Source organism: Nilaparvata lugens, chromosome 4, assembly GCF_014356525.2.
Source record: "Nilaparvata lugens isolate BPH chromosome 4, ASM1435652v1, whole genome shotgun sequence".
NCBI lineage: Eukaryota > Metazoa > Arthropoda > Insecta > Hemiptera > Delphacidae > Nilaparvata > Nilaparvata lugens.
This window is the reverse complement of record NC_052507.1, coordinates 53911791-53930827: the sequence shown is the minus strand read 5'-3', so window position 1 is coordinate 53930827 and position 19037 is coordinate 53911791. Positions and strand designations below refer to the sequence as shown.

Genomic DNA, 19037 nt, shown 5'->3' with positions numbered 1-19037 from the left:
TATCAATTCAAATTTTGCGCTTTGCAAGACGCGGGAATGACGTACGCAGAACGGCAAAATGTAAAACAGCTGGCTATATAAACAGCTGTTTAATGTAAAACTGGCTGCCCGAAATCATATCATGCGAGATGCGATGCAAGCGAGTTGAATGTTGAAATAAACATGGTTGTTCTCAGTATTGTTTCTTATGTGCAAGGTCGAAGATCTAGTCTAGATAATTATTTCTCTAATTTCATCAGTGAAATCTTACTATCTAATATAACGTTAATATTATCATAGAGTACATAGTATGCTGAAATGGTAGCTTTTTACGTTTGTCCAACTTTTTGGGGCTCTAGAAATGTCGGGGGACGAACCATCTACTCATTATGTAAAAACCATAGAATGGGATATGATGGACAAAAGAAAATTTTTCCCCCTGAGCATGCTGAGTTCTTTTTGTGTTAGATGTAGTCTTTATCCTTTGACACTAATTAAAACCAGATTGCAAATTCAGAAGCATGGGCAAATGTACAATGGTGAGTAGATGTTTACAATAGCACGTTGGTAAGATTATGCAATTATTGTTAACCTCTTATCAATTTTCTGAACCGTTATACTCATGTGAATACAACTATGCTCCAATATTTATGAGTCTGAAAGTGTTTAATGAGTCCAAAATGCATTGTTTGATCTGCTCAATAAATCACATCTGATGAAATAAAATGTCAAGTAAATATGCACTGATTTTTTCATTTGACGCTCTGTTCTTATTCTAATAATTGATGTTTAGTTAAGCTCATTTTTATTTTGATTCTCTTTTACCTTTCTTGTCAGAAATTTGGGTCACAAATCAATACAGGATTCAATCAATAGACATAACCTCAAATCTCGACAAAATTTTATTAGGCTATTTTGTTGTACGTCAACTTACTTATTGATATAGAAACTGGTAGAAACAATAATAGTCCAGTCAGAGGGTTATAGATGGAATTGTTTTTAGAAGACAATTTTTGTTTATAGAAGGAAGCTGATACCGGTGTAGGCTATATCTAATGTAAGCTTATAACCTATTTAAGAGTAGGCTATAAAATAATGAATTCATGATTGAGATAAAATATTTCTTTAGCTAATATTTATAATAAATTTCTATATTGTTAAAAACAATCTGCCAATGTTGCGGAGTTAGAAAAGGATAGCATTAGATTATCTCCTTTGTCAAATTATAGACAAGGATAGTAGGTAACACTAATGTATAGCAAATATTGCAATTTTTACGTAGACCTAACTATAATATTTTTCAATATCAGGACTGTGTATATTTGTTAATTTTACACTATGTTATTATTGAAACACGAGTTTATAATTATTCTCACTAGCAGCTGGCTCAATTGCTTGCCTTATCCGTCTAGTCAGGGGGCTCCGCCTCCTGAAACCTCGGCTGTATCATCCAGAATTGAGAACAGGAGACTTCCTTTGCTTGCCTCCTGTCAAATACAGACTTATTACTTCTCATAAAACTGCGAAAAAGCTAATAAACGCCGATTTGGGCGTATCTTCGGCAATATTTTAAACACTAAATTTCCAGAATCTAAATGGAAATTTGAACATTCTCTGCTCATTTGCTCTTGAGAAAGCTGTGAAAACGCAAAGAATGATTAAAAAACTGCGATTTAAGGCGTGTTTTTGACGTGAATTTCAAGCTCTTTCACAGCAACAACACCTTAAACAAAATTGATATCTGCTGGATCAAATATGTTCAAATTTGGCTGGTAAGTTTAGCTGGCCTTCTAAGAACGGATTTGAAAAAAAAATCCAAAGATACGTTCAAAATTTGTGTTTTTTTAAGTTTTCTCAGCTTTTTAGAGAATTGATTCTCAAAAAAATATAAAATTCAGTACTGTAATGGGCTGTTTTGGGTTCGGAAAACACCCAAAAAAGATTTTAAATGAGCCTTGGCGAGAATATACCGTTTAGTTGCAAAACTGTTTTTTTTTCAGAATCGAAGGTGGTGCACGAACAAGGACAAGTAAATTGATTTGCTTGAATATCAGTGTTGCAATTCTAATACATGGAATAGAATATCCTTGATGCTATTAGGTAACTGCGATGAGATACAATATGGAGCCAAACAATTCGAGCAAAAATCCTGATGCATCTAATGCGGGATTGTGCCTCAGAATCTAACAAATTCCGAATAAATATTGTGAAGCTCTGAAACCTATATGGCTATTTAGAAAATGCTTCAAGGTCAGAATCTGTCCAGATTAATGCTCTTATTATTGCCAGTTGCTGCTTGTAGAAATATGTTCATCAATACTTTGTTATCGGCAATAGATAGAATTACGAATAATTCGAATCCAACCCACATATACATCCACCAATGCCTACCGTGAAATCAAGTTATGAGAAAACTCTTATTCTAATGATATTATTGGATCGGCGCTAATAGAATGCGACATGTCAAACACGCACGGTACCGTAACTGTTTTAGAAATGAATTGAACTCTGAATATGATTTACTGAATTTTAAAAATATTGTATGATAAAATAGTTTACAGCAGTGCAGGATTATTTTTATATTTTAATAATAATTTGGAAATAATTGATTATCAGAATATTAGATAGCCATCTGGACATCTAGATGGTCTTGGAAAATAACACTCTGATCAACTCCATAAGGTGGGCTACTCCAGCCCACCCAAATTTTGGGGGGGCAGAGCCCACCCAAAATTTCGACTGATTATTATTGGAAACAGAAAATAGTATTATGATAACTTTAAAATATTCTTGTTATCCTTAACTTATTAAGTTTATATTATACAATATTAATAAATGTCAATGTTGGAAGTAAAAACATCACCTAGGGTATATAAAATGAAGAACCTAGGCTTACATGAGATCTAGCATTAGATTCCAAGCAAATTATTATTCAATTCAAAAGCCATGTTGAAAATAAATTTACAATTTTTTAACAGGCCTGTGCTTTATTACAGGCTTAATATTACATTACAGGTTTACTGTTTTACACTACAGTATGTATCTAACTTTTAATGCTTTTCTTAGAAGAAGAATCTCGATAAACCGTCTTTACTTGAGTTGCTGAAGAAACTCAGTACTTCTAATTCAAGTAAAAAATCCATCAACCAAATTCTATAATCTTAATAAAAATAAGTTTTTATTTTCATTTTATTTAATGCAATACAGTACGGTATTTTAAAGTTTCTAAGTACCGTTTGTCCTGTGTAAAAAAATATACTCTTGCTACTAAACAATCAATGTGCAAGTGAGTTTTAAGACTATTAAAACCTTTTAATTTAGTGACATTTAACTTTAAAATTAGAGGCAGAATTTAAAGCTGTTTATATTATCAACTATTTAGTTTATCAATTCAAATTTTGCGCTTTGCAAGACGCGGGAATGACGTACGCAGAACGGCAAAATGTAAAACAGCTGGCTATATAAACAGCTGTTTAATGTAAAACTGGCTGCCCGAAATCATATCATGCGAGATGCGATGCAAGCGAGTTGAATGTTGAAATAAACATGGTTGTTCTCAGTATTGTTTCTTATGTGCAAGGTCGAAGATCTAGTCTAGATAATTATTTCTCTAATTTCATCAGTGAAATCTTACTATCTAATATAACGTTAATATTATCATAGAGTACATAGTATGCTGAAATGGTAGCTTTTTACGTTTGTCCAACTTTTTGGGGCTCTAGAAATGTCGGGGGACGAACCATCTACTCATTATGTAAAAACCATAGAATGGGATATGATGGACAAAAGAAAATTTTTCCCCCTGAGCATGCTGAGTTCTTTTTGTGTTAGATGTAGTCTTTATCCTTTGACACTAATTAAAACCAGATTGCAAATTCAGAAGCATGGGCAAATGTACAATGGTGAGTAGATGTTTACAATAGCACGTTGGTAAGATTATGCAATTATTGTTAACCTCTTATCAATTTTCTGAACCGTTATACTCATGTGAATACAACTATGCTCCAATATTTATGAGTCTGAAAGTGTTTAATGAGTCCAAAATGCATTGTTTGATCTGCTCAATAAATCACATCTGATGAAATAAAATGTCAAGTAAATATGCACTGATTTTTTCATTTGACGCTCTGTTCTTATTCTAATAATTGATGTTTAGTTAAGCTCATTTTTATTTTGATTCTCTTTTACCTTTCTTGTCAGAAATTTGGGTCACAAATCAATACAGGATTCAATCAATAGACATAACCTCAAATCTCGACAAAATTTTATTAGGCTATTTTGTTGTACGTCAACTTACTTATTGATATAGAAACTGGTAGAAACAATAATAGTCCAGTCAGAGGGTTATAGATGGAATTGTTTTTAGAAGACAATTTTTGTTTATAGAAGGAAGCTGATACCGGTGTAGGCTATATCTAATGTAAGCTTATAACCTATTTAAGAGTAGGCTATAAAATAATGAATTCATGATTGAGATAAAATATTTCTTTAGCTAATATTTATAATAAATTTCTATATTGTTAAAAACAATCTGGCAATGTTGCGGAGTTAGAAAAGGATAGCATTAGATTATCTCCTTTGTCAAATTATAGACAAGGATAGTAACACTAATGTATAGCAAATATTGCAATTTTAACGTAGACCTAACTATAATATTTTTCAATATCAGGACTGTGTATATTTGTTAATCTTACACTATGTTATTATTGAAACACGAGTTTATAATTATTCTCACTAGCAGCTGGCTCAATTGCTTGCCTTATCCGTCTAGTCAGGGGGCTCCGCCTCCTGAAACCTCGGCTGTATCATCCAGAATTGAGAACAGGAGACTTCCTTCGCTTGCCTCCTGTCAAATACAGACTTATTACTTCTCATAAAACTGCGAAAAAGCTAATAAACGCCGATTTGGGCGTATCTTCGGCAATATTTTAAACACTAAATTTCCAGAATCTAAATGGAAATTTGAACATTCTCTGCTCATTTGCTCTTGAGAAAGCTGTGAAAACGCAAAGAATGATTAAAAAACTGCGATTTAAGGCGTGTTTTTGACGTGAATTTCAAGCTCTTTCACAGCAACAACACCTTAAACAAAATTGATAGTTTTAGCTGAATCTATGTCTGTACCAAATTTGGACATTTTCTGTCAATTAGTTCTTGAAACATTTCAGAAAGAACGCTGTAAAACCGGCTTTCTTGGACGTGTCTTTGGCTTCCTCACAAGACAAAATCTCTAGATGCTAGCTCAACTTCTGTACCAAATTTGAACATTCTCTGTCAATGAGTTCTTGAAAAAGCTTAGAAACCGCTAGAAATACACCGATTTTTAGCGTATCTTAGAATTAATTTCAAATCCGTTTTTAGTGCGCTTCTAGGAGGCCAACTGAACATACCTGCCAAATTTGAACGTATTAGTCAGTAGATGTTTAGTTCTGTTTATTATAAATGAGTGAGAGAGTGAATGAATCAGTGTCATTTCGATTTTATATAATATAATTATAGATCCCTAAATTTGTCTTTATTAACAATTCAATCTATCAACACCAGTGGGAGCGGTGTTCTCAACGACACGATATTAGTCGGACGACACGGTATGTTAATGTTGCTTCAAATGATTGGAACGCTCACTAAGTCATGCTAGCATAGAGAAAAAATAGCATAATCAATTTAAAAATAAATAGATATTAGCCTATACTATTTTATTTATTTAAAATACTTATTTAAGATAAGTATACTTATTTAAGATGGCCTATACTTTATTTAAGAAGATATCCCTTGCTATATGGCGTTGATGATCCAATTGTCAATGTTAACTCAAGCTGATAGTCCTGGTACGGTACTTCTTTTTCATGAGCTATGTCACGCTGGTTGTCTCTCATAATGTGCCATTTTCACACTCTCAACCCAATAACACAGTAATAATAGACAGTAGTCAACAGTAATCGGCTTGAGTTAACAAAAAATCGACTTGAAATTTGGAACATAAACGGTTTATACCATGGGATATCTTCTTATGCTATCAAAATTCTCTATGATGTCAGTTGGTCGTAATATCGCGGCGTATTTGAAAATAGACATGGGGTATGAATAAAATTGATGAATTTATTTGCCGAAAACAAAATATAAAAAAGCTTTACAAAAAATAAATTTAAGCTACTGCACGAAACTAAAGTACATACATGAAAATTCAAGAACTGCTATTTTTTTAATAAGAAATAATCACAAAATGATATCCTCATTTATAATATTAGAGATAATAATTATTAAATAAAGATTTAGTTAACCTACTAACAGTAACTATAATTAGTATGCTCCTATTAGTACAGAAGGTGAGGCAAAAACACCATAAGGTATAATTAGTAATTGTGATTGATGTTGTGAATTGTTTGTGTAGGTCTGTGGGACGCGGGCAACAAGATCTACCGCACGGAGGGTGTGTCGGGCCTGTACCGCGGCTTCTGGGTGAGTTCGGTGCAGATCGTGTCGGGTGTGATGTACATCGGCACCTACGAGGGAGTCCGCCACGTGCTCAGCCAGTATCGGTCGCCGCCCTCGGTCAAGGCCATGCTTGGGGGTGGCGCCGCCTCTCTCGTCGGCCAGACCGTCATTGTGCCCTTCGATGTCATCTCGCAGCACCTCATGGTCATCGGCTTGTCCAGCCAGTCTCAGGCTAAGGTTGGTTTCAACGAGATCAGCTGTTCACTCAATTTCGGGAGATTCTGTATACCGGTTATAAAGTTCCTTACAACTTTCCAAATACGTTAACAGTTATTTCATTGCTGTCAATCAGCATTGATTCTACTATAAGAAAAATATAGAAAATACAAATTTAACAATAAATAGAAACAATAGGTTCCGTCAATAATATTATTACAGTTATAGTTGGTTCTATCACTAGAAAAATCTGGTGTGGCGCACACACACAACTTTCCTTTCCGTTATGAAAATTGATCACCTGACGCTAGTGTTCCCGCGCATCTCAAGTCTACTATTCAAAGATCTGAGCCAGCTGGTGACAGGACAATAACGCTGTTGAAACACGAAGTCTGCTATCTCTTCATAGTGAATGATTCAATAGAATCAACAGTAGCCAACAGTTTACAATTGAATAATCACATTTTCTCAAATTTTGAGCTTATTTTCAATTTTAGGTGAAAATGCTACTGAGCATTAATTGTTAGAGATTTTCATGCTCAATCTTTTCCACTTGAATTTTTTTGTTTAAAAATTGTATCTGAAGCCTGATAATTGGGAATCTGAAATCAAACTTGCATAGATGGGGTGGAGCTCCTGAAATTTTTACAGATATGTGACTTGTGGCAGTTGATAGAGATTATCAATGACTATTTTAGGTATAACCTAAATTTAATCAAAATCGTTGGAGCCGTTTTCGAGAAAATCGCGAAAAACCTTGTTTTTGACAACATTTTCGTCATTTTAGCCGCCATCTTGAATCGCATTTGATCGAAATTGTTCGTGTCGGATCCTTATATTGTAAGGACCTTAAGTTCCAAATTTCAAGTCATTCCGTTAATTGGGAGATGACATATCGTGTACACAGACGCACATACATTCATACACACACACGCACACACACACACACACACCACAAACACTCACATACAGACCAGTACCCAAAAACCAATTTTTTGGACTCAGGGGACCTTTAAACATATAGAAATTTGGAAATTGGGGTACCTTAATTTTTTTCGGAAAGCAATACTTTCCTTACCTATGGTAAGAGGGCAAGGAAAGTAAAAAGGTCGATTCCCATTTTTCTCGTAACTGAACCACCCATATTATAATTAGTATAACATATACTGGGTGTCACACGAAAGATGTAACAGTCGAAGACCATATATTCTATATGAAATTTGTAACAAAAAATGTTCAGTAAAATTTTCTTATATCGACCTTAGTTTTTAAGATATAGGCTATCGATTTTTCGATATTTTTTAAAAACGTCAATAACTAGAAAATTATTAGTCAAGATCCAATCATGGATATGGTTTTGAAAGAGAAGGACATTTCTTAAAATAATCATAATATAATTTGTTCTTTCGTTTGGCGTTTTTCAACTTTTTATGGAAGCTTCAAGCTGAAAAATCTGCATTCATCGAGTACAAAGCCAAATAAGCGTTTGAACGCTTATAAAAAGTTAAACAAAGATACAAATTATGTGAATCTTAGTAGAAATTTCTTTCTCTTCCCAACAATATCCTCAGAATAAGATTTTGACAAAGTTTTCTAGCTATTGTCGTTTTTCAAAAATATCGAAAAATCTATAGATCATGAAAACGAATAAGAGAACTTTACTGTCATTTTTTGTTGTAAATTTCATATCGAATCTATGGTCTTCGGCTGTTTCCTTTCGTGAGACAGTCTGTAGCCCATATTGTAATTATGAACATAACTATAATATTACGAACATGACAACATCTATAGATGGTTCAGTCAATAGAAAAAGGTTGATTGCAAAATTGGTCAGAACATATTCTGTTTAGCGTCTTTCACCTGGGAGTGTAACAAAACTATATCATACAAAATAGGCCAAACATAAGTCAAATAGATTTTTACAACATTCTAATTGGTTACAAAATATGTTATTGTTGAATCGCATTCGAGTCGGATATCATGTATCCATCTAGATGTAAAAAGTCTGGTTCTTTTGTTATTTACCAACAACATTGCAACTATTTTCCCCGGTAGATTCTGGCAATACACAGACTGGAATAATATTGAATAAACGTCTCTGGTATGACTCTTGTAGCTCTTTGATTTAATATTGTATAGTTGCAAATCTCACCATCATACAATGCATCTAAATATCTCATGTAACTTGTAGCGTTTCACTGGATTAACATAGTGGTGTTGTACGGTTACAGATAGCGAATCCCCTGGGCATCTCGTTGGATCCAAGTAGATCGAAGTTTCGCACGACGCTGGACATTGCTCACATCATCTACAAGACGGACGGATTCCGTGGCTTTTACCGGGGCTACTTTGCATCGCTCTGCACCTATGTTCCCAACAGTGCTCTCTGGTGGTCTTTCTACCATTTCTACCAAGGTAGCTAACAACCATAACATAATGTTTAAGTTTAGACATGTAAAAATGTAATGTCAGGGTGCGTTCACGTACAGCAACTTTGTTAGTGGAACTTTCTATATGAGGAATAGAACACAAGCGTTCTTATCTACTGGGCACACTGCAACTTGCAACTGTTCTATTTTGTAGGGTGAATGTAGTGAAGCATGAATAATCTGATTAGCACGCTTCTACCCCTAGTAGACAATAACACATCTGGACAAAGTTTGGTACCGTAAAACAATGGTAGGACAAATCTTTTCCATCACAAATTTTTACAACACGAAATCTGAGATATTTAAGTTTTTTAAAAATGCTATTACATTCTGCTTATCATAGGCTACTGAATCTCAAGAAATTTGATTTCTTTCTCCTATGACAAAATTTAAGCTTTGTATCCTATATCGTATTGTATGTTGACATGCCAGTGAGCTGTCAACTGCAACGGACTGCGACCTGTCTTTGTTGCAAGGGATGAATGGCTATTCTTTGAACTAAGTTGTTCTAGTGATCCAGGGTGTAAATTGTTTGTACATTTCTACCTGCTGTTCTGCAACTGTATGTACCTGCTGTACATGTGAACGCACCCTTAGGCCGGTTACAAAGCTCGACCGACCGTCAGTGCGTACGTCAGTCGCGCTTGTCTTTTCCATAGATATTCAATATATCAGTACAGAGCAGGACTGACGGCACGCATGCGCACGGTCAGGACCATGCGTTTTACACTGCGTACGAAGACCATCGGTCGAGCTCGTGCGTATCCGTTCCATCGGTCGACTGACGCGCTATTGAAGCAAATAGAAGCTTTCAGATTTGTACTGATCAGTAGCCCGATCGTAACATAACCAATGTGCTGACACCTCTGCCCGACAATAGGCTGATATTGAATTGAATAGCATAATGAATGAATTCAATTAATAGTGTCATACATTTGAATTCAGAGTTTTTCTATACATTTCTTCAATCATTTCTAATTTTTTTATTGAAAAATCATATATCTACATTTATTTGATCCGTAGCTTAAAGTGACTGCAAGTATTCCCAATGGTGATACAAGCTCAAAATAACTCATCAAAATGTCTGATGGACATTCTGAGGTAGTTAAAAAATGTATCTTCACCCCAAGCAATGATAATGGTACTAAATTCCCTTTGAAATGCTCTTTGGGCGACCATCGGAGAACTTGATATCTACGTCTTTTAATCTTTCGTTTACGAATATGATAAGCTGCAATCAAACAATCTGTAAAGGTGTCCATTTTTTGAGTCAGAAAAACTGATGTATGGTCAGGATGGTGCATACGCACTGACGGTCGGTCAAGCTCTGTAACCGGCCTTAAGGTGCGTACAGATTTACGCGCCGCGAACATGAGCAATTCACTTTTAATCAGCTGATGCAAAGCTTTTTATATCTGTATCTTACCGTTTCTGTAAAAATACAGATATAATCAGCTGATTAAAAGTGAATTGCTCATGTTCGCGGCGCGTATATCTGTACGCACCTTTACATTTCGTATAAACATGATGACTCATATCATCTGTTAATTGCTGCACCCGAGAATACCTTTCACACTGAATAACGGACTATAATTCTTCTATCAAATATTAATTTGCCCAACAAATATGTTGAATGGCTACGGCTACAATGAAACTTGTATATTTGATAAGTAACTATGATGAAAGTACTGGGTATTAAACTACTAAATTATATTTCTAATAGAATAAAATTTTAGTAATATATCATTTGTAAATGAAAAAAATAAATATTTGTACCCGACAATATTTTTTGGGTGCAAATAGTATTTGTCATATTGTCTTTTTTGTACAAGTATTTATCAAGCTTGTACAAACTTTTTTGTTCTGAGGATGATGCCCACACGAGCCCTAGGCCTGTGCGATGATTGATGATGAGAGATGAGTGGACCTTTAGCTTTAGGTGTGTTTCTAACCACATTCTCAGTACATATTTATCAATTTATTTTGGTAGTGTGTAATTGTCGTTTGGTTTTGTTTTCAGATCAACTAGTTCTAATGCTTCCCGAAGACGTATCTCATCTATTAGTGCAATGCATAGCTGGAACCCTGGGCGGGTTCACCACCACTCTACTAACCAATCCTATGGACACAATACGGGCTCGACTACAGGTTAGTGAAGTGATGCTTTCAACAACTGATCTACATGAAAAATTTATTGAAAATTAAAAGGTTGAGACTGTTGATACAAGCACGCCCACGGTGGGCGGAACATTCATACTAAAAATATTTATCTACGACCATGTTATAATGTGAGCATTACAACATTACAAGCAATAGCTTCCTTTTGGCAATGGATTTTCAAAACAATGCTATAATGAGGACTTTATGCAACGACTTACATAACATTATGCAATGGAGTAGGCCTATCGACCAATCACAATGTTTCCTCCTTTTAAGTGAACATTTATAAATGCAATGATTGTGCACATTAACTCAATTTAAAATTATAAAGTTTTTGTTTACTCATTCTGATTCCTTCAAATTGTTTTTTCAACCGATATAATTAATAGAAAAGCTATTCACCCAATATTATTTCAATAATTTTCCATATAGGCTAGTTAGTTGATTTCTAACCTAACAAGTCGGGAATCTGATACCGTACTGTACTTTTAGGGCCGGTTTCCGAGCTCGAGATCTATAAGTTCAGGACTTAGATAAGCCCTTGGGTCTAAATCGACTTTCTGAGTCACGATTATATCTTCTAAACTCCGGGGTCTATTAAGTTCTCGACTTATTTGAGTCCAGGTCTTTAACGCAGTAAACATGAGGGAAATTCACAATATTTTGCTAACTTGAATTTTAAAAAACTTTTGAAGTATTTAAGTCCTCGACTACGTTAACGCTTTGACTCGAAAGCCAATTTTCTGACTCCAGAGTTTAAAGCCAGTTAAAGTTTAGAACTTAGCTAAATGCCGAGCTCGGAAACCGGCCCTTAGTGGTCGTAGATAAGATAGTGTATAGGCCTACAACAGTTTTATATGGGTTTTAAAGCACTCGTGAGATGTTTGAGATACGCGTTCGCTTGCTACGCTTGCTCACTACTCAAGTCTTAATTCTACATCTAACTCGTGCTTTAAAGACCCCTCTTATAAAATTGTTGTGTATAAACTACTATTAAACTATAGAGTTGAATATTGTTTTCGTTTAGTACTTTCGTACTGTGAATTGGTTTATTGGTTGATTCATACAATAAATACATCATCAATTTAATAATTAATTTTTATTCGTACAGTATATCGTATTTACAATAATTGTGAATAAAGATTAATGTATCAAATCCATTTTCAATTGTGGTTGTGTGTGTTATGCTTATTTTTTGTTGAATTGAATTTCTTGACTTGAGTTTGAATGCTCCGCCCATTGTAGGTGTCTCGGCCAATGACAGATTGTAATGTTGATGGTTGGTCAAACATCTATCAATCATAATATGGTTCCATTCGCACCATTTATATTCTGCTGCTCAATTTCTAAAAGTTAGTTTTACTAGAGATTGATAATGGTGTATCAACCGAAACTATACTATAGTCTGTGCAAACCTTGCTCTTATGGAGTACAGTGCTGCCAGAATTCAAAGAACACAGAGAGCCTGTGAGCTAATTTTATGCTCACTAGTAGGGACAACGTCTGATAGAGCCTCGTTTCCATTACCACAGATTCACCGTTGCAACATGACTATAGTGAGGTGCACGTTATAATCTTGCAGTATTGGTGTTGCTATCCTTGTCTATCATACGACAAAACAGATAGCGCCATCCTTTTCTAGCTCCGCAACGTTGTCGGATCGTTTCTCAACAATGTAGAAATATTATGAATTGATAAAGTTTTCAATTTCAATTATGAAAATCTATCATTTAATCATTGAAAAATATATTTTCTTGACGAATAAGATATAATTGATTATTTAAATAAGAATGGTTAGTTAATATTACATCAGATATTCCTGTATCAGCTATCCTCTTCAGAAGGCAAAGAATCACCAATACTGTTCTCCTATCTTTCTTCAATGCCAATATAACATGGATCTCACTATAGTGTAATAAAGGTCATCAACCACACAGCTACGTGTAGATATAATAGGAATATGGATATAATGGCCGTCCTATCTCCCAATGTTAAATCGCTCAAGACTAGTGCTCCTTCTAAGATCACTAAGGCCCGGTTTCCGAGCTTGGCATTCAGCTTAGTTCTAGACTTTAAACAGCTGGAGTCACAAAATTGTCTTTCCGAAACGAGGCGTAGTCGTAAAGAGAAAATAGTGTAGATTCAGCTATTTTGAATTTTCTGACTCTAGCTGTTTAAAGTCTAGAACTTAGCTAAATCCCGAGCTCGGAAACCGGCCCTAAATAATAATATCGAGTGACCTGACTGGCTCAGGTCTGGTGTAAGAATTTCCAGGCAACTAATCAATTTCAGAGCCTCTGACATGACCTAACGACTGCTTTTTAGGCAGCCGGGACCGATGGTTTAACGTGTCCATCCGAAACACGGGAGTGGCCCGAGAAAAATATATTGATCGGGCTGGGATTCGAACCCGGGTCTCTGGATTATAAAGCCAGCATCTAATCCAATCGACCAAGTATTTCTAGCTAGACTTAGCTGAGTGTGTGAAGACCTGAAGGGCTTTCTAAGATTCAAGAACTGACCGCACACATAAGTTGTGTATAGATACCATCCATATGGTGAAACTAAACCAGCCTCTTGTCTGGCAGGTTCAGCGCACCAATTCGATCCTGAAGACGTCGAAGGCCCTCTGGATGGAGGAGGGAATGTGGATGTTCTCGAAGGGGCTCTCCGCTCGCCTCGTGCAGTCTGTCTGCTTCAGTGCGTCCATCATCCTCGGTTACGAGACAATAAAACGCATCAGTGTTAGGCAAGAGTACAAAGATATGGTGCGATGGTAAGCTAACCAATTCATTAATATTGTAATCGTTGTATAGTAGGATTCACGTTCAACTGTTAGCAATGCAACCGCTGCAATGCAACTATTGTAATGTCACAGAATACACACAAGGAAAACTCTGCCAAAACCTGGGCACCAATTCCCTAACAATTGAATAAGATTACAACTATTTTATTTATTCATTTGTAATATCAGGGCACCTGGAGAAACCCATATGAAAAAATATACGGATCCCTATTTATAGATTTGTTTTTATATTTTTGCAATAATCTTTATAATTGTATTTAGTATTGTATGTCAATAAATGAGCATTTGTCTTTAATTTTACATGAAAAATAAATGCTTTATTGTAATTTGAAAGACATGCCACATGGCGGCGTTATTGTATAGTGACAACTGGAGATTGACTGTAATCATCTTTCTATGCTTCCACTGTATTTTGTGTTGGACATGTATTCGAAATTTACCTACAAAATTCTTACAATTAAGTGTAGACTTCATTGTGATTTGAAATTAGCGCCAAATCTACTATTTTCCAAAATGACGTACATCTACTGGACTTTTGGGGACAAGTTCACTAAGTAATGTAAATATTACAAGTTTATTACATTGGTTTTATTGAGAATTTCCCTTCTTTGTATTCTGTGGTAGTGTTGTAAATTTTTGTCATGAACTATTTTTAAATTTTTCATTCATTGTATAGAGAAACTCACATCTAAGTATCAGCTTTAGTACCATCTTCTAGGATTAGAATACCAAATACCATCTTTTAGGATTAGAAAAGATGATTGGGTAATAGAATTTATTTGCAATATTGTTGTGAACGATATCAATTTCTAATCAGTTTGTCATAATTCCGTGAGATGAGTTTTCAACATTATTTCAATAGCAGTTGATTGCAATTTGCTGTATTGAGGCTTACTTCAAACTGTCGGTATCGATTTAATGGGAGACAGTAATGTTAGGTATGAGGTATGCTGAAAGTTTAAATTGAATCACACTATAGTGTTTAAAACGTTGTTGGGTTGTAAATTCAATTTGCAATAATGTTGTTGAACGATAACTGTTGTTTGCGACAGTGTTCTCAAACTGGAGAGACAGTTGTATTATTGGAATCATTACAAATGAAAAAACAAGAAACAGTCAACTAAAACTTATCTTCCTAATTTCGATTAAAATATTATATAATGATGATGTAAGCTAATTATTCTCAATGATCCTTGATAAAACTTGAAGGATTTTAATCCTTCCTGAAAACGATCTTTCCTCATTTTTAAAAAGTTAACACCTAACACCATAAGATGTTTGTGACATTCCCATCACTATCATGGCATTACTGTCAACATTTCTAATAAATAGCATCAATGCATGTAATTCAATCAATGCTAATAGTTGAGTGAAATTCACTACAGTATGCTAACAATTGAACGTGATAATAATATAAATGTGGTCTCTACTTTGATGATATTGTTGTAGCTTATCAATATTTTAAAATCTATTCTAAAAATGTTATTATGTTTAGTAGTTATACAGCTATTATACACAGTAAATATGTGAACAGAAACAACTATAGTGTAATTTACTTTAAACTGTTAGAATTCCTTATAAATAACATAAATGCTGACAGTTTAAAGTAAATCTCACTCTGTTAGAATTGCATTTCTTAATAGATAGAAACTGTAGTCTTGTCTTATTAAGAAACTAATCATTATTGTTGCTGGATTATTAATACTAACTTATGATTACAAAGTTATCTGTGTAGATTAGATTTAATTTTCTAGTCGGCCATTTTTAATAGTTTTCGTAATCAGTTTTGAAGTAACTATGGTGTGATTCACTTGAAACTGTCACCATTGGTTGAATCATAAGCATTGATGTTATTTATAATGAATGCTGACAGTTTCAAGTGTATCTGACTATAATAGAGTATATAATATTTGCAATATTAGTGAGTGAGTTGTCTATATTATTAATTCAATAACGCCATGGGTTTAGATCAAAAGAATAATTTTTTTGAATTATTTTGAAGTTGTGAACTGTTGTTGAAACTATGTTGTAAAATAGTCATTATCGTGCTAAAAGAAACTCAAATGTCAGCCAATCAATATTTCTATGATTATTCTGTTGTAAAAACTAATCAACTAAAAAATATGTTGGTATTCCAAATCTATGTGGATTCCGGAACCCATCCAATTATGATTACAATAATAGCAGTGTTCTAAACGTGAATATTTATTTCAATATATTGTTTTAAATAGTTGAGTGTTATTGTGAGATTCACTTTGAACTTCCAGCATTTACAGAAGCGTTGATGTTTTTCATAAGAAATGTAATACTGAATTTTACTATAGTTATTAGTGTTCTAATAAAATAATTATTTGTAAATAGTTCCAATTCCCTACTTCTGAGGTAGCTCAATTTATCATTCGTTTTTTTTTAAAGTCGCCGTTAAAATAATAGAATTATTTTTTATTGTAACTCACTAACTCTGATTTCATATGTATTAGAACTTTCATTGTTCTCATAACTTTCATTGTGGAACAGAGAGTAGTTACAATAGTGATGTTTCTGTTTCGTATGTAAACAACATAATATTTTTGGTTATTTGTTTATTGAGTGATGAATTATTTACTTACTGTATTGTGATTTTCAATAATTAATAAAAAATGTGTATCCACATTAATATTTTTTATAAAGGACCAACCATCTCTTGGTGAATTTTTACAAAAATGAATTCTAGGAATATTGATTTTTGCTGACTATACTATATTGAGCCTTTCATGTTTCGGCAGTGTTAAACTATGTGTAGATATAGTGTTGTTAATATAATATAGATATTACAGTATACAAAAAAGATGAATTGGATGGATGTGTACAGTAGTAGCTAGTATATAGGTAATACGTACAAAGTATATAATACTTATTTGTTATGTCAAAGATAGTTTATGAGGATTAAATTGGAAAGAGATTTCTATTTGGACGTTATGTTCTCGATTGCAAGTACGTCTTTTAAATTAAGTGACTTTTTTACGCCACGAGATCCATTGAGAAGCGGACGACGCCTTTAATCACGGTCAAATTTAATAGGCGTTCAACCAGACCTTCGTTCTATTAATTTTCCGATGTCATAAATTTTGCAATGCATTATTCTTTGTTTTCTATAAAATTTAATATTGGTTGTAAAAATAGTAATATTAATATTGTATACAAAAATGTAAAATATGTGTGACAGAATGTATATGGTTCGATTTTATTTCGTTTTAAACTTAATTTTGTTCGTGCAAGATTAATATTTTCCTATTTATATAAAGGTAGTTAGTTTGCTCACCTGTGTTATCAGTTTTTTTGCACAAAATTAAGAAAACTGCCAAATAATCTGATGATATATTGAGATTTCAAATAGTACATAGTACGTAAATATTATTTTCTCTATTGAATTGTTTAGGAATTGATATCAATTCTTTTATTGCCATGATATAATATACCATATTATGGTCTGGAAAGTATAAACAATTAATTTGTACTTTATCTAGGAGTTCTACTTTTATTAATTTTATACTTATTTGAATACTTTTAAAAATAGAGTTGTTTTATTTATTATTGTTCAATTATTATTATACAAACTCAACACTGAAGTTAACAAACTTGAAAATAATTTTAAATACATTTTTCCATTATATCAAATTTGATTAAAGAAACATGTTTTTCCTAAAAGTGTTTTACGTTTCAGATAAATATTACCCTATAGAATATAGAAAATATTATTTTATTGAGGCATGGATGCAATAATATATTAATTATTATTGCAATTTAATATCAAATTTTATTTCAATTTAAAAAAGGTGAAAATTTTGAAAGCATCAAGCATGATCTTTTAATGAAATCCAAAGAATTAATTAATATATTTTTGATGCCATGCTATGAATTTGAGATGAATACTATTAGAAAGATGATATTTAGTAGTTACCTGATATAATTATCAAATTAGCATACACAGTACATTGTTTAATAAATAAATGAAGCCGCTTTTTCTCTTAAAAACGTTCATTACGAATTTCATATGATCTAAAATTTACTTGATTTTTTGGCATAATGATGATGTAATTAATAATTATTATTACATTTTTGGCCAAGAAAATATTATATACATATACGAGTGGAATTCGATAGAACCTTCTCAAACTGTATAATGTATGTAGGATTTTTTAAAGAATGGATGGTGTAAAAGTGTTTCCAATTTTCAATAATTAATATAACATTTATTTGCCATTACTCCAAACATGTTAACAATACTCGTATGAGTTGAATTGTCATGTACCAACTAACATAATAATACTGTTAATCAATTTTCACTGGATACAGTTCCTATGTGAGTTTATTTTTTGTAATCTCTTAAACAAATTTGTTGAACCAATGGTAACAGTTTTAAAATTAATCATCTTTATGTAATAAAATAATAATGTTGAATGTATAATTCATTATGCATTTCTATAATATTTGGAATCTTTCTCACATGTGCGAAATTTATTTAAAGATGAAAGTTTTACTCAGGCAAGGTTTCTCAGGTCCTTTCTGTATGTTTAATAATTCAAACCAACTATAAACTTCCAACTTGAAAAAATTATTTTATAAAGTTAGATTTATTTGTTTTTGCAATAATATTTGTGATACTATGGGAAGTAGTCTTTTAATAATATGAAAATTGTTATTATGTTGAAAGGAAATACACAAATTTCGGTTTGGAAGTGTTTTATTTTTGTCAACCTCATAAACATAAAATTTTATTCATATGTATTTATATTCATTGGTTTAATGGGAAGCCTTGATGTTATTTGTATAAGGAATGGTCACAGTTTAGGGTGAATCTAGCATATACATTCATATTGATGTTCATGTCTGTATTTTATCCAACTTACTCTGTATAGTTAGAGGCGCCAGATTTGGCCTCGAAATTTCTCAGGTCAAGATCTATGTATGGTGTGAGTTTCAACCAAATCTTGGATACATCCTCTTTCCGCCAATAAAAAACTCGATTTTTT

The 19037-nt window shown here is 33.2% G+C and overlaps 1 protein-coding gene across 2 annotated transcripts; it reads left to right on the top strand.

Moving 5' to 3' along the window:
- Nucleotides 1–124: 124 nt before the first annotated feature.
- LOC111053041 (solute carrier family 25 member 44-like) lies at nt 125–18743 on the top strand. Of its 2 annotated transcripts, none has more exons than XM_039425856.1 (5): nt 125–518; nt 6371–6651; nt 8862–9045; nt 11080–11207; nt 13808–18743. In XM_039425856.1, the coding sequence occupies exons 1-5, from the start codon at nt 341–343 to the stop codon at nt 13997–13999; spliced, it is 963 nt and encodes a 320-aa protein (XP_039281790.1). In that variant the 5' UTR covers nt 125–340; the 3' UTR covers nt 14000–18743. The 2 variants fall into 2 exon arrangements, with proteins under 2 accessions (XP_039281790.1, XP_039281789.1); XM_039425855.1 differs by lacking the exon at nt 125–518 and adding an exon at nt 3460–3881.
- Nucleotides 18744–19037: the final 294 nt, after the last annotated feature.